This window comes from Electrona antarctica (genome assembly GCF_951216825.1).
Source record: "Electrona antarctica genome assembly, chromosome: 3".
In the NCBI taxonomy this organism is placed as follows: domain Eukaryota; kingdom Metazoa; phylum Chordata; class Actinopteri; order Myctophiformes; family Myctophidae; genus Electrona; species Electrona antarctica.
The window spans coordinates 26,081,523-26,097,444 of NC_136808.1; the positions used below are offsets into that span (position 1 = coordinate 26,081,523).

The window sequence follows — 15,922 nt, forward strand, 5'->3', positions numbered from 1 at the left end:
TCACAGCGAGATAAGCACGTTTTGGGCCGCTGTCAGTTAGGTAGGGAGAGTGTGTAACTCTCGAGGCATAGCAGGCCATGTAGGGACTTGGAATTGCTTCCTAAAATGTTGTTTAAACCAGTGGTTCTCATACATGTTCACATCAAGGACAACATCATTAATGTAGGCCAGCGGTTCCAAAAGTGGGGTCCAGGGACCCCCAGGGGTCCTTGAGGGAGTTCCAGGGGGTCCACATGCAGCTAAATTATAGTTTGGAAGCAAATGGACCCTTATGGGTCTGTAACTCTGAGAGTGTACAAATGGAACAAAATGGACCCATTATTGTCCATTTGTGAGAGTTAAATTAAAATTGATTTTATAATATAAATTGGGGGTTCCGGAGATAGAATTGCCATTGAATGGGGCTCCGTAGACTGCGAATGCGTAGACTGCGAATGCGTGTCAAACTGGGGGTCCTTGAAATTAAACGGGCTGAGAATCAATTCTCTTAGGCCTTATTTACACTGGCAGACAAATCTAGCCTGAATCAGATCTGTGCCACATCGAGATTGAAATCCGATTGGTTTAAATGAGTCCAACATGTCACATGACACATTTAAACAAATCAGATTCCAACATGGATGTGGCTCAGATCTGATTCAGGCTGGATTTGGCTGCCAGTGTAAATGGGGCCTTTAGGGGCACGGTGTCACAGGTAGAAGGTCTTGTGTTCGATTTCCGCTCGGGACGCTGTGGGTGCTGGCGGCGTGTTCTCTCCTCCGCGTCATCAGTGCCCATACCCGAGGCGGGGTTGGCGAAAGGGACTTTCTGGGTGGAGTTTGCATGTTCTCCCCGTGTCCCCTCTCACAAAAAACATGCAGTAATCCTGGTCTCTAAACTGCCTCCCCCTGGCCAGTCAGGGCGCCTGATGGAGGGGAAAGGAACTGGTTGGAATAACGTGTTCCTTCCACGTGCTACGTCCAACCAGGGAAACTCCCCCCTGTCAGTTGTAAAGGAGCAACTTGGACACTCAGGCATGAGTTCAAGTCCGTTGCTCTCCCCAGGTTGGCGGAGGGTGTGTAGAGCCCAGGATCACATTAGATAATTGACACAGGGGTGAAAAAAGGGTTACAAAATCGTGGGATAAAAATTATTAAAAAAAAAAAATCTTCTCTTATGGGGTCCCTGGAATATCTTTTCACATGGGGGTCTGCGGGCTAATTAGTGTCAATTTGGGGGTCCTTGACATGAAACAGTATGGGAACCACTGATGTAGACTATATGTGGACAGCGGACCCCCTTCTGAAAATATATAGTGCCAGGGATCGCCGTACCAGATTTGTGTTGTTGAAATGTCTTTTTTTAGATCTACAAGCTCACAGTGTGTACAGCGCATTCTTTGATTGATTGAATACTTTATTAGCAGTTTGCAGAAATGGAAGTTCTGCTATTAAAGACGAGGATTTATTTTAAACCCAAGAAAGATATGGAACTTGTTTCCATTGGGGTCCATAGGCCAGTGCATTGTTCCCAAACCTTTTCATGTCAAGGACCCCCAAATTGACACTAATTAGCACGCGGACCCCCCATTTAAAAACATATGCCAGGGACCCCCATAAGAGAAGGTTTTTACGGCTCTATAGCAGTGATTCTCAACCTGTTTAATTTCAAGCACCGCCACGTTTTAACATGCATTAGTCTACGGACCCCCATTTAATGGCATTTCTATCTCTGGGACCCCAATGTATATTGTAAAATCAAAGTTAATTTAACTCTGGTGAGTGTACAAATGGAACCAAATGGACCCTGACAGCCTGACAGGTCCATTTGGTTCCATTTGTACACTCTCAGAGTTACAGACCCATAATGGTCCATGTGGTTCCTAATTATCATTTAGCTGGGGACCCCCTGGAACTCTCTCAAGGACCCCTGGGGGTCCCCGGACCCCACTTTGGGAACCACTGATATATTCTATACTCAATTCATCGTTGCTTCTTTTTGGGCTAGTTTTCAGACACATAGACCTGGTTTGCTTATATAATTCCTCTCGCCGAAACCTGGCAACACTGCTCTCTCAGCGTTAAGTGATCAGCCACGCAGGATTTCACAGTGTAGCCTAGTTAGTATATTCTGAGCGCCTGTAGACAATCTTCTGTGAGAGACTCAACTCCACTTTACCTCCAACTGTCTGTCAGTTGAACCCGGAGACGACGGAGTGTTATAAAGATATCAAGCAATCTGCACAACCATGGATGATGATAGCAAGAGAAAATTAAAGGAAAAATGTGGCCTGCGGCGGGACATCATCAAAGAGTTCTTGGCTGAATGTCTGGGGATATTCGTCTTAATTGTGAGTATAGCAGCCTATCATATCCCTCCCTCGCCCGCCCGGCCGCACCTGCTGCCATCCAGCCAGCCTATAACCTAGAATGGCTGCTTGCTTGGATGGTAATAAGATGTCAAAAAAAAAAAAAAAGTCTCAAGAGACATAGAAGAAGTGCTTTGGCAAAGAAGACGTCCGATAAATAATAGTAATAGATTCCGACAATGATTCACATTCTCTTTGATGTTCTTCATCTCTCTCGTTTGAAGACACGCGGGTTGCACCTTTGACATGATGTGGACATATGGTTGTCATTATGATGAGGATCAGTGATTGATTGGTATCTAGACCTATAGAGCTGCAAGATTTACACTATGGATTTCAAATTCAGTAACTTGTTGTTTATAATATGACTAAAGTGGTTAAACTATATTTGTGTAGTATAGATTCCCTTCCATCATTATCCCTAACACCATCTATATGCCTGCACGCAGGGGCTTCCTATAAGGAAATAGGTGGGGGTTTTTAACATCTCCTTCTCAATTTGCGCTGTTTCCTTAATTCGCTGTAATGTTTTAGACCACATTGAATTGCCTTTCCTTGCCGTGTAAACATCAGATGTGCAGCTATGAAGGACTTTGAACTATAATTCAACACTCTAAAACAGGTTCTCAAATAAGTGGGGTCCCCCCCCCCCATGCAGCAAAAGTTATTAGGCCTGCTGCTAGTTAACAATAACATACCATCATAATTTTAACCATGCACCTTTTCCCTTCATTGTCAATGGCGTTTTTAAAACAAACATTGAACTAAAAACAAAAATGAAACCTGTATATATAGGAGGGGCTTGTGCCCCTCAAAAATAGTGGATGTACAAGCTCTCAATTTGTTTGTACATCTGCTATTTTTTAAATATTTGGAAAACTGTCACCCCTGTGCCCCACCCACCTGTCACCCCTGTACCCCACCTGTCACCCCTGTATACTGTCACCCCTGTATACCCCACCTGTCACCCCTGTACCCCACCTGTCACGCCTGTATACCACACCTGTCACCTGTCACTATGCCAAAATATTAGACAAGTTGTTTTGATTTTGTACCAAAAACCCACAGCCACGTAGATGCTAAACAAAGCCAACACTCAATGGAAATCAGAATTTGAATAGGGGACACATTATCACATTCCACACCAAGCCAACCTGGGACACGAAGCAAGAGGTGTCACTGACACCAAATGGGCCATTAGACACCGGGCCCAGGAAACACAAGAGAAACACATGATAGGGACACATTGAATTATAAATGTTAATTAGAAGAGCCTGTGTGTTTTTCTTTTTAAATGGAAACAGTAAAAACTCAAATAACAAAAGATCAGGCTCAAATAACAAATAGATCAGGCTTCCTTCAAATACATGGCGAATGCACTCATTCCTTGCACTGTACTGAAGTACCCCAGTCCCCCCTGTACCCCACCTGTCACCCCGTACCCTACCTGTCACCCCTGTGCCCCACCTGTCACCCCTGTATACCCCACATGTCACCCCTGTACCCCACCTGTCACCCCTGTATACCCCACCTGTCACCCCTGTATACCCCACCTGTCACCCCTGTACCCCACCTGTCACCCCTGTGTACCCCACCTGTCACCCCGTACCCTACCTGTCACCCCTGTACCCCACCTGTTACCCCTGTGTACCCCACCTGTCACCCCGTACCCTACCTGTCACCCCTGTACCCCACCTGTCACCCCTGTGTACCCCACCTTTCACCCCTGTATACCCCACCTGTCACCCCTGTACCCTACCTGTCACCCCGTACCCTACCTGTCACCCCTGTGTACCCCACCTGTCACCCCGTACCCTACCTGTCACCCCTGTGTACCCCACCTGTCACCCCTGTATACCCCACCTGTCACCCCTGTACCCCACCTGTCACCCCTGTACCCCACCTGTCACCCCTGTACCCCACCCACCTGTCACCCCTGTACCCCACCTGTCACCCCTGTGCCCCACCTGTCACCCCTGTGCCCCACCTGTCACCCCTGTGTACCCCACCTGTCACCCCTGTACCCCAGCTGTCACCCCTGTACCCCACCTGTCACCCCTGTACCCCACCCACCTGTCACCCCTGTACCCCACCTGTCACCCCTGTGCCCCACCTGTCACCCCTGTACCCCACCTGTCACCCCTGTACCCCACCCACCTGTCACCCCTGTACCCCACCTGTCACCCCTGTGCCCCACCTGTCACCCCTGTGTACCCCACCTGTCACCCCTGTGCCCCACCTGTCACCCCTGTGTACCCCACCTGTCACCCCTTACCCTACCTGTCACCCCTGTGTACCCCACCTGTCACCCCTGTATACCCCACCTGTCACCCCTGTACCCCACCTGTCACCCCTTACCCTACCTGTCACCCCTGTGTACCCCACCTGTCACCCCTGTATACCCCACCTGTCACCCCTGTACCCCACCTGTCACCCCTGTGCCCCACCCACCTGTCACCCCTGTACCCCACATGTCACCCCTGTACCCCACCTGTCACCCCTGTGCCCCACCCACCTGTCACCCCTGTATACCCCACCTGTCACCCCTGTACCCTACCTGTCACCCCTGTACCCTACCTGTCACCCCTGTGTACCCCACCTGTCACCCCTGTACCCCACCTGTCACCCCGTACCCTACCTGTCACCCCTGTACCCCACCTGTCACCCCTGTGTACCCCACCTTTCACCCCTGTATACCCCACCTGTCACCCCTGTACCCTACCTGTCACCCCGTACCCTACCTGTCACCCCTGTGTACCCCACCTGTCACCCCGTACCCTACCTGTCACCCCTGTGTACCCCACCTGTCACCCCTGTATACCCCACCTGTCACCCCTGTACCCCACCTGTCACCCCTTACCCTACCTGTCACCCCTGTGTACCCCACCTGTCACCCCTGTATACCCCACCTGTCACCCCTGTACCCCACCTGTCACCCCTGTGCCCCACCCACCTGTCACCCCTGTACCCCACATGTCACCCCTGTATACCCCACCTGTCACCCCTGTACCCAACCTGTCACCCCTGTACCCCACCTGTCACCCCTGTGCCCCACCCACCTGTCACCCCTGTATACCCCACCTGTCACCCCTGTACCCCACCTGTCACCCCTGTGCCCCACCCACCTGTCACCCCTGTATACCCCACCTGTCACCCCTGTACCCCACCTGTCACCCCTGTGCCCCACCCACCTGTCACCCCTGTATACCCCACCTGTCACCCCTGTGCCCCACCCACCTGTCACCCCTGTGCCCCACCCACCTGTCACCCCTGTATACCCCACCTGTCACCCCTGTATACCCCACCTGTCACCCCTGTACCCCACCCACCTGTCACCCCTGTATACCCCACCTGTCACCCCTGTATACCCCACCTGTCACCCCTGTACCCCACCTGTCACCCCTGTATACCCCACCTGTCACCCCTGTACCCCACCTGTCACCCCTGTACCCCACCTGTCACCCCTGTATACCCCACCTGTCACCCCTGTACCCCACCTGTCACCCCTGTACCCCACCTGTAACCCCTGTGCCCCACCCACCTGTCACCCCTGTATACCCCACCTGTCACCCCTGTACCCCACCTGTCACCCCTGTATACCCCACCTGTCACCCATGTACCCCACCCACCTGTCACCCCTGTATACCCCACCTGTCACCCCTGTGCCCCACCCACCTGTCACCCCTGTATACCCCACCTGTCACCCATGTACCCCACCCACCTGTCACCCCTGTACCCCACCCACCTGTCACCCCTGTACCCCACCCACCTGTCACCCCTGTACCCCACCTGTCACCCCTGTATACCCCACCTGTCACCCCTGTATACCCCCCCCCCCCCCCACCACCACCACCTGTCACCCCTGTACCCCACCTGTCACCCCTCTTGTCCACTAGTCCCTTCCTAACATTTTAGGCTAGTTTTTATTTGTTGACGAAATTGTCAGTATATTTAGTCTTAGTTTTAGTCATCATAGCTTAGTTTTCATTTAGTTTCCATTTAGTTTTTGTCAGTGAAAAAAGGTAGTCGATGACAACACTTTACAATAACGACCTGTTATAAAACATTTATAAACATTTATAAGCAGTTTGTAGATGAGTAATAATCATCCGTAAATGTTTACATTTATAACTGTGAATAGTTTACTACTTACTAATACCTTACTAATAACGTATAAATTATGTTTAAACATAGTTATAAATGTTTAGGTAAACATATACGGATGTCAACAAACAGTCTGTTCATGATTATTACTCATCTACAAACTGCTTATAAATGTTTATAAATGCTTTATAACAGGTTGTTATTGTAAAGTGTTACCATTTTTTGTCATAGTTTTAGTCGACGAAAACAACACTGCAGCTTATAGTGACTTTCCACCACTGCCAGTCTCCACCGTCGACAGACAGTTATTCTTATAGTGACTTTCCACCACTGCCAGTCTCCACCGTCGACAGACAGTTATAGTGACTTTCCACCACTGCCAGTCTCCACCGTCGACAGACAGTTATAGTGACTTTCCACCACTGCCAGTCTCCACCGTCGACAGACAGTTATAGTGACTTTCCACCACTGCCAGTCTCCACCGTCGACAGACAGTTATAGTGACTTTCCACCACTGCCAGTCTCCACCGTCGACAGACAGTTATAGTGACTTTCCACCACTGCCAGTCTCCACCGTCGACAGACAGTTATAGTGACTTTCCACCACTGCCAGGCTCCACCGTCGACAGACAGTTATAGTGACTTTCCACCACTGCCAGGCTCCACCGTCGACAGACAGTTATAGTGACTTTCCACCACTGCCAGTCTCCACCGTCGACAGACAGTTATTTCCACCACTGCCAGTCTCCACCGTCGACAGACAGTTATTTCCACCACTGCCAGTCTCCACCGTCGACAGACAGTTATTTCCACCACTGCCAGTCTCCACCGTCGACAGACAGTTATTCTTATAGTGACTTTCCACCACTGCCAGTCTCCACCGTCGACAGACAGTTATTTCCACCACTGCCAGTCTCCACCGTCGACAGACAGTTATTTCCACCACTGCCAGTCTCCACCGTCGACAGACAGTTATTTCCACCACTGCCAGTCTCCACCGTCGACAGACAGTTATTCTTATAGTGACTTTCCACCACTGCCAGTCTCCACCGTCGACAGACAGTTATTCTTTCCACCACTGCCAGTCTCCACCGTCGACAGACAGTTATTCTTTCCACCACTGCCAGTCTCCACCGTCGACAGACAGTTATTCTTGGATGGCTGCCCTTCCTTCCCGCGGCTCTATTTTGTTTCAATTACTTCCCCCCCGTTTTTACCAAATACCAGAAGATGGAGATTCATTAATTCTCTGTCAGGACAAATTGTGTGTGGCAGCTGAAGGCCAGAGAAATGGAACGAGGAGGCAGCCCTCCATGGTGGCGTTAATTGGAAGGAATTAAACAATGAGGCTTCTCTTCTTCGGCAAGCCAATATGTTCCCCCTGTCCTGCCTTCTTGTTTTTGCGTGCGTGCGTGCGTGCGTGCGTGCGTGCGTGCGGGCGTGCGTGCGTGCGTGCGGGCACGACGTGTGCGTGCGCGTGTGTCCATCCACACCAAGCACTATGATTATATTTAGAATATATAATTATTATATTGTTCACAACTGTTGATTGTGGTGTGTGTGAGTGATCCACTTGACTGGGAGAAAGATTTTTTCAAACATATACCAAATGTAAGTATTAATTTGTGCTTGCCTTGCAGTGGGCGGCTTCCTTTATAATAACTATAACTTTGGGTACCGCAGTAGACTCTGGGCACCTATATGCTCATATTTGCCAGCCTGGGCCATGTGTGTACATTTACTACAAGTGGTGGTCTGAACATCACTGGCATGACTATCAGAACCAAGCCAAACAACAAGTACTAACCAAATATTACTCTGTGGGCCACAAGTTCACAGGTTCGATCCCTGGGCACAGTAATGACTTAGCGCTGACTAGTACTACGATGACTGGCGGAGGTCTGTGTTTGTAAACAATGATCAAGTATAGGCCAGTATGGCCTTCACGAAATTACGAAAAAAAGAAAAAAACCCCACAAAAAGTTAGAATATAGAGATAAAAGGTCTCTGCCCGGCATGCAGCGGCGATATTTGGTTGCCTGCAGGTCTAATATAATTTGTGGACTGTGTGTGTGCGTGCGTGTGTGCGTGTGCGCGCGCGCGTGTGTGTGTGCGTGTGTGCGTATGTGTGTGCGTGTGCGTGTGCGTGTGCGTGTGTGTGTGTTCTAGGTCTTCGGGTGTGGCTCGGTGGCCCAGAAGGTGCTGAGTGGGGGTCAGAGCGGGGAGACCCTGACCATCCACATTGGGTTCACTCTGGGGGTCATGATGGCTGTGTACATGGCAGGGGGCGTGTCAGGTAAGAGACGCACGCACGCACGCACGCACGCACGCACGCACGCACGCACGCACGCACGCACGCACGCACGCACGCACGCACGGACTGTGATTCTTCAATTGAAGTGTGAATGATTGAAGTGTTGTTGAACAAAGCACTGTACAGCCCTAGGGGGGGGGGTGTATTTTTGTTTTCTCAAATGACCCAATCGAGGCCCAGCAGGTCAAAAGGCCCAATCGAAATTACAGTAATATAGTGACATCACAATATCATCTCCTCCCCTAACCCCTCCCCCTTTATCATACAACAACAGCTGTGGGTGTTGTTGTACAAGCTTGTAGATCTGCTATTTTGGAAAAATCGTGAAAATGTGTCGCAAATCTTTGAATATATATTTTCTTTCAGAGCGAACGTTTTGAACTCAAATCTTTACTTCTGAGGGGGTCCCTGGAACAACATATTTTGAGATGGGGGTCGGCGGCCAATTACATATATTTTTTGGGGTCCTTGACATGAAATAATTTGAGCACCACTGACATAGAAACATAGGTTTTTTCAGAAAACTGTCATGATTTAGAAGACATTTGTAGAATCTGGTCTCAGGTCTAAATGGGTTTCCCTCCTCCTCCTCCTCCCCCTCCTCCTCCTCCTCCCCCTCCTCCCCCCCCTCCTCCTCCCCCTCCCCCTCCCCCTCCTCCTCCTCCTCCTCCTCACTAGTCAAATGAGGAAGATTTCGTACCTGTCTTTTCAACCTGTAAACAACTTTGATTTGCAAAAAAAAAAAAGGGGGAAGAGACCAACTTGTGGAAAAATTGCCTTGAATAGCTTTTAATAGTCTGGCTAATGCATGGCAAGAATAAAAAAATATATATATACAACTACGCGTTGTGGCAACTATGCCTTCATCAGGGTGACTGCTTTGTTTGGGTTCACGAACGTGAGCGACTATCAAAGGTCACGAATGGCTGTTTGTGATCTGGATGTTTTCACTTTATCATGACCTTTGAACACGGGTCAGTGGAGTCCGTCTGTCTGTCAGCTCACGTGATCCAATAAACCATAACATTTCCCTCTGCCCTGGTATCCTTTAAAGGGGCCATGCGAGGCTGATTGTGAAGTTAGTTTTATGGTTTAGGACTCAGTGGTTCTCAACCAGTGGTCCGCAGTGGTGGAAAGTAACTAAGTACTTTTACTTAAGTACTGTACTTACCAAGTTTTTGTAAGCCTCAAGATCAGCTAGAATTAGGCACAGTTTTTAAATGTACAACGGACTACTAAAACAAAAACTAAAAAATACATAATAGGTAGGCCTAGTTAAACAACTAGTCGACTAGTAAACTAGGCAACTACTCAACTAGTAAAAATCACTAGAAGTCAAAGCCCTAGTTGACGCACAAGTTCAAAGTTCACCAATGTTGAACTCCAAGCTTAGAAAGTGACACGCTGCCGTAGAATGGACGTGAACGGAGGCTGAGGCCTCTGGCTCGTAGAATGGAAGTGAACGGAGGCTGAGGCCTCTGGCTCGTAGAATGGAAGTGAACGGAGGCTGAGGCCTCTGGCTCGTAGAATGGAAGTGAACGGAGGCTGAGGCCTCTGGCTCGTAGAATGGAAGTGAACGGAGGCTGAGGCCGTTTACAGTCGACTACTGTCTATACTTGCACACTGGCACCACGATATCTGTAACTGAAAATGAAAAAATAACCATAAAAAGGCTAAAAAAACTAAACAAATCTGGAATGATGTATATATATTCCAAAATCTTACAAGATTTCTTTGTGTAACAAACTGGTCAATAAGTGAATGAATCATGCCTCCTCCAAACAGTAAAACACTGACTCCAACTGTGCAAGTTGTCTACAACTAGTCTGTCCACAACAATGGGTAAAAAAGTTACTACTATTACTAGTGTTGGTGACAGGTTAGACAGCTCGATGGGTTGCTATGGTTACTATGGTCACGTGGTGTTGGGTGGTACGTCAGACAGGTAGTAAAGTCAGCTGTTCACTGGTGGCATTTCATGAATGGAAGGAGAGGGGGAAGTCCAACTTTGCTGACCGCTTTACAAACGCAAACGCTAAGACAACACCATGCTGCTATCTGTATACTATCTTGCACAACGCACTTTGTTATGATGCCAAATCAATTGTTTGAATATACCTTTAATAAATGAATAAACGCAGTACACTGGAGAAGTGAGTCCTTGGCATGCAGCGTGTCTGGCAGTACATTTCCCCGCTTTTAGCCTCTCGGTGGCTTAATAAGTTTGTCGCCATACAACTAGTAACTAATCAATATCACCATATTGGCAGGACGATACTATATATATATATATCGCGGGAGGAAGTGTTGCGATATATCGCGACATCAATATATTGGCACACCGCTAATATGGCTATATGGATGCCTAGCCCTGCAAACAATACCACTTCTGCTATTTTCGCCCTGACGTTTGCCCAGTACAGTATCACATGCCCAGAATGAACCCTAACCCTAAATAGGGACGGTACGGTTCATGTGGTTACAGGATCACTAAAAGCCTGGTGTATACCGAGGCTAAAGGATCACTGACTCTAAAGCCTAGTTTATACTAACTGTATGAGCCAAGCTGTGGCTCATCATCATCGTGGCTCATAGCTCCAATAGTATCAGGCCGCAGAGCCATGAGCTCACACAGAATAAATCAGGCTTAAAAAGCAACACACACATGTATCAAGAATGAAGGTGCATGCATCATTGAGCAGTCATACGGTACCACCACACACTGACTTAGCAGCTGTGCTCTCATATAATAAGCTATACCTCCATCCATGATTCAATCACCAAAGCTGGACCCCATGACGCCCCAAATGCATGGTCTTTGTTAGCGGCAGTGTTGTTTTCGTCGACTAATACTATGACGAAAAAAGGTTCTGTCGACTACCTTTTCTCACTGACAAAAACGACATAAAAACGAAATAAAAACTAAGCCATGATGACTAAAACTATGACTAAATATACTGACAATTTCTTCAACAAATAAAAACTAGACTAAAATGTTAGGAAGGGACTAGTGGACAAGAGATCCAGTATAAGTCATTTTACACTTGGTTGCATGCTGGAAATAGCCGATCTATAAGCTCACAACGCGTCGCACTGCAACACGTTGTGAGCTTGTAGATCGGCTATTTTACAGTCACCGAAATGACTGTAAAACAGTCAATACGATGGCATCAAGGCCCACCAAAATACATTTTAGTCGACTAAATCAACTGTAGATTTTAGTCGACTAAAATCTTGATATTTACAATAACACTAAAACATTCCAGGTGACTAAAATGTGACTGAAACTAAAATCTAAATTTGCTGCCAAAAACAACACTGGTACAATATTGCATAAACCAGCTGCTCTACTGGTGTTAGAGATGAGAACACCACCAAGATACCCATGTCTAAATACTTCCTAAATGTTAACGAAGTCCACACCCACAACACCAGAGCAACAAACCATGTGCAACCCAGATTTGGCACAAACAAGGGACTAAATTCATTTCGCTCCTATGCCACCAAAATGTGGAACGCCCTACCAACAGTCATCCTTCAAAACTGCTCTCAAAGGGCAACTATACGGATGGCTGCAATTCGAAACTGGCCCCCGTAAAATCTGAATCTCCCCCCCCCCCTGTTCCCCCTCACTGTATATATTTGTTTTCCCTTTTTACCTCCTCTATGATGATTTCCTGTTTTGACTATATAGTTATATTCGTGCGTCTCTAATTGTTTTGATGAATTGAACAAGGTGGACCCACTTGTAAACAAGAGGGTGTCGTCCACTCACAGTTAACAGTTTTTGTATCGAGTTGTACTTGAAATGTACTGTAATTCTGCAAACTGTTAATAAATCAATCAATCAATCAATCAATCAAAGAATGACTGAGGATGAAACTGATTTAGAGGCTGGGGGCCACTGGGAAGCAGTGATGGGCAGCAGGGACGTGCACACATATAGACATCAAAGGGGGGCTTCAGCCCCTGCCCTTTTACCCGTCTGTAAAACAACTGCCCTCTCCAGACCATGAATGCAGCATTTACTACATGGTGAAATAAATGCAAAATGCCTTCCTCCCCTTTCCATGCCATACCGGAAGGCATGCAGCATTCAGGAGAATTGCTTTTTTTCCGCTGAACAAAATTTGTTTAAAAATCCATGTCGTACGCCCGGATCTCCAGTAGAGAAAGAGTGCTGGGTTGCGCCCCGAAAATAGCAGATCTACAAGCTCTCAACGCGACACGTTGAGAGCTTGTAGATCTGCTATTTTCGCAATTTTTGTCCAAAAGTGCCCTCTTACGGGATTTCATCCCCTGCCTCTCTAACACTCACTGCACGTGCCTGGTGGACAGTAACATTTGATCAAGTACTGTACAATTTTGAGATATATGTCTTTTGAGGGGCGCAAATTGACAAATATTGTACGTTAACTATACGTTTACAATATTTACAAGTTACTGTAGATTTTGATTATCATTATAAAACCACTTCAGACAGTATACATAGATATACTTTGGCATTTTGAAAATAGCCATATAATAGCCAAATAATACAAACTCACAGCACGCCGCGGAGCAACGCGCCATTGTGTGAAATATGGGACCTTATCTGCATAATAAGTACTTTTGGTACTTGAAGTATACATACATTTTGATGCCAATACTTCACTCAAGTAAATTCTGAATAACCAACTTGTATCCATCGTTGCAATATATATACGCTGTTGTTTAATGATGCTGTCCTATAGACAAGACAGGCAGCTTTTCAGAGTCAGAGGCTTAAGTGTGCGAGCTCAGGTTTACAAGGCTGTCCTATAGATGTCCAAAGGGGGACTTTATTGGGTGCATTCTTTGGGGATTACTGCAAGAAGACCCCACTCTGTGCCTTAACCCAGTCTGGGCGGGAACACCTGTTGGTGTTTTAACTTGCATTATGTTATACTTTAGCTATTTTTGAAAAATCCTGAAAATGTGGCGCAAATCTTTGAATATATATTCTTTCAGAGTGAGCGTTTTTAACTCAAATCTTTGCTTCTGAGAGGGCCCCGGGAACACCACACCATATTTTCAGATGCGGGGCGGTGGCCAATTACATATATTTTCTGGGATCCTTGACATGAAATATTGAGCACCACTGATATAGAAACATAGGTATTTCAGAAAACGGTCATGATTTAGAAGACTTTTCTTTTTAATGTTGACGTCAGGCCCAAATGTCTTAATTACCAGCAATGACAGGGATAGGAGGAATCACGTCTAAATGTCAGGGACGTCTTGAATGGGACTGCTGATCCATGGTGCCTGTTTAGGAGCAATCAGGGCTTTCATTATGCAAAGGACTTCAACATACAGGAGTTGCGGGACTATAGTGGGCAGAAAGGAAGGGTATGAGTTGGTCATTCCCATCACTGTCTGTTGGGAAGTGAAAGAGCATATCTTCAGAGGTGAGCTTTTAAACCTGCCCCCCCTGGGAGAGTATAGCGTCAACATTGTGCCATACGAGCTAAAAAACCCAAAACGTGAGCCAAATTGAATGTGCCTTCAACCTTTAAATCTACAATGTTGGCAGAGGGTGTACTGTACCCAGACTCGGTGTCTCGGACTGTCTAAAACACAAGCTTCTCATTCTTTACAGTATATAGTCTCTGTCGGGCAGAAAACCCAGCTGTATCTCCATTTTTTCATAAAAAAATGGGCCCCGTCTGGCCTATTTCATCATGTGCAAAAGACGCAAAAAAAATTCACAATGCATTTTGAGCTTACAGATTTTTTTATATACCATATTTCTTGTAAATATTGAACCAACGGAAAGTATTAACAAGAGACTAAATAACTACTATTGGATCCACCGGGAAAACAAATGGTTATTATTTCTTCGATTTGCTACGGTTTCGTACATACATACACAGGTTTCCACCCTACAACAGCGACGATCCATCTCAGAGTCAGGACACACACATCACCATCATTCAAATAATTATTCCTCAAGAAACATATTTTCTAGCTATATTTATTCAGACTCATGCATGCTTTTCCCAGATCCCTGCCTATACTATATATGTTTAGTGATGATGGTGCAGCGAGGGAGTTTACAGTATATGTAAAACTAGATCTATACGTGGTGGAGGAATGAATGAGGTTAACCGTATATTATGAACAAGACTTCCTTTGCTGCTGCATGACTGGCTCTTCTTCTCCCAGCCCTGGGGGGTCCATGCACGGAGGAGGAGCAGTGGGACGTCTACTTATATGTTCAGTGACATCTCTGAAGATGATCATCCATATTGGAGTAATGAGCTTTATACTGGGCCATGCTGCGGGTCTCCCCGGGGAGAGAAAGAAAGGGGGGAGGGGGGGGGGGGGGGGGGGTCAGGTGTCGGAACCCGTTGCATTCTATAAGGTTTTCATTGGTAAACCCCCCTCTCTCCCATTCAAGAAGGAGAGAACGTCTGTTTTCACCCCCCCCGGAACCAATCTCAAGATTTAATTGACAGCTAGCTGCAAGTGTGACACGTCACGGTCACACTCAACGACCCGTTAGTCTACGTAGCGTGGTTTAGGCAGATCCAGGCAGATTATGTCAGATACAATTCAGACAGGCGGTCTTCACCTCATGGCTTTTTTTTGGAACAGGGTGGTGAGATTAGCAAACCTAAAAAAAAGCTGAGCCTAAAAAAACAAACAAAAAAACAGTGATGTTGTTACTTACTCCAGCGTGGCTATCTATCTGTGTGTCATTTCCAAACCACCAAACTTTGGCTGCATGATGTGGTTTTTTTAACATTATATTATTAGTGCTGTGTCACTCATTATGAATAGTTCAAAACCTATTAAGGGCTGTGAGAGTGTGTGCGTGCGTGTGAGTCTATCATCGTTGTGGTAATGCCAAGCAACGTTGCACACCAACTTTTATTTCACCAAGGGCTGTGCACGTGTGTGTGTGCATGTGCGTGCGTGTGACCCTCTGTTTTTGTTCCTGTGTGTGCGTGCGTGCGTGCGTGCGTGCGTGCGTGCGTGCGTGCGTGCGTGAAACTGACACAGAGACAGTTAAAGCAGACCCCAGCAGCGCAGATAATATTAATGCAGCTGGTAATGAATTGATTGAATCAATTTGGGCTTAATTGTTGTCCTTTTACCTGATAACTTAATCACATAGCCAACAATTGCAGATC

At 46.9% G+C, this 15,922-nt stretch overlaps 1 protein-coding gene across 1 annotated transcript in view; it reads left to right on the top strand.

Moving 5' to 3' along the window:
* Positions 1-2,179: 2,179 nt before the first annotated feature.
* Positions 2,180-15,922, top strand: part of aqp9b (aquaporin 9b) — a gene marked incomplete at its 3' end in the record, with an annotated part of 28,882 nt that continues 15,139 nt past the window's right edge. Inside the window, exons 1-2 of the mRNA XM_079497192.1 lie at positions 2,180-2,329; positions 8,621-8,747. Of these exons, the coding sequence (XP_079353318.1) occupies positions 2,228-2,329; positions 8,621-8,747 (229 nt within the window). The 5' untranslated portion in view covers positions 2,180-2,227. The remainder of the gene's footprint in view (positions 2,330-8,620; positions 8,748-15,922) is intronic.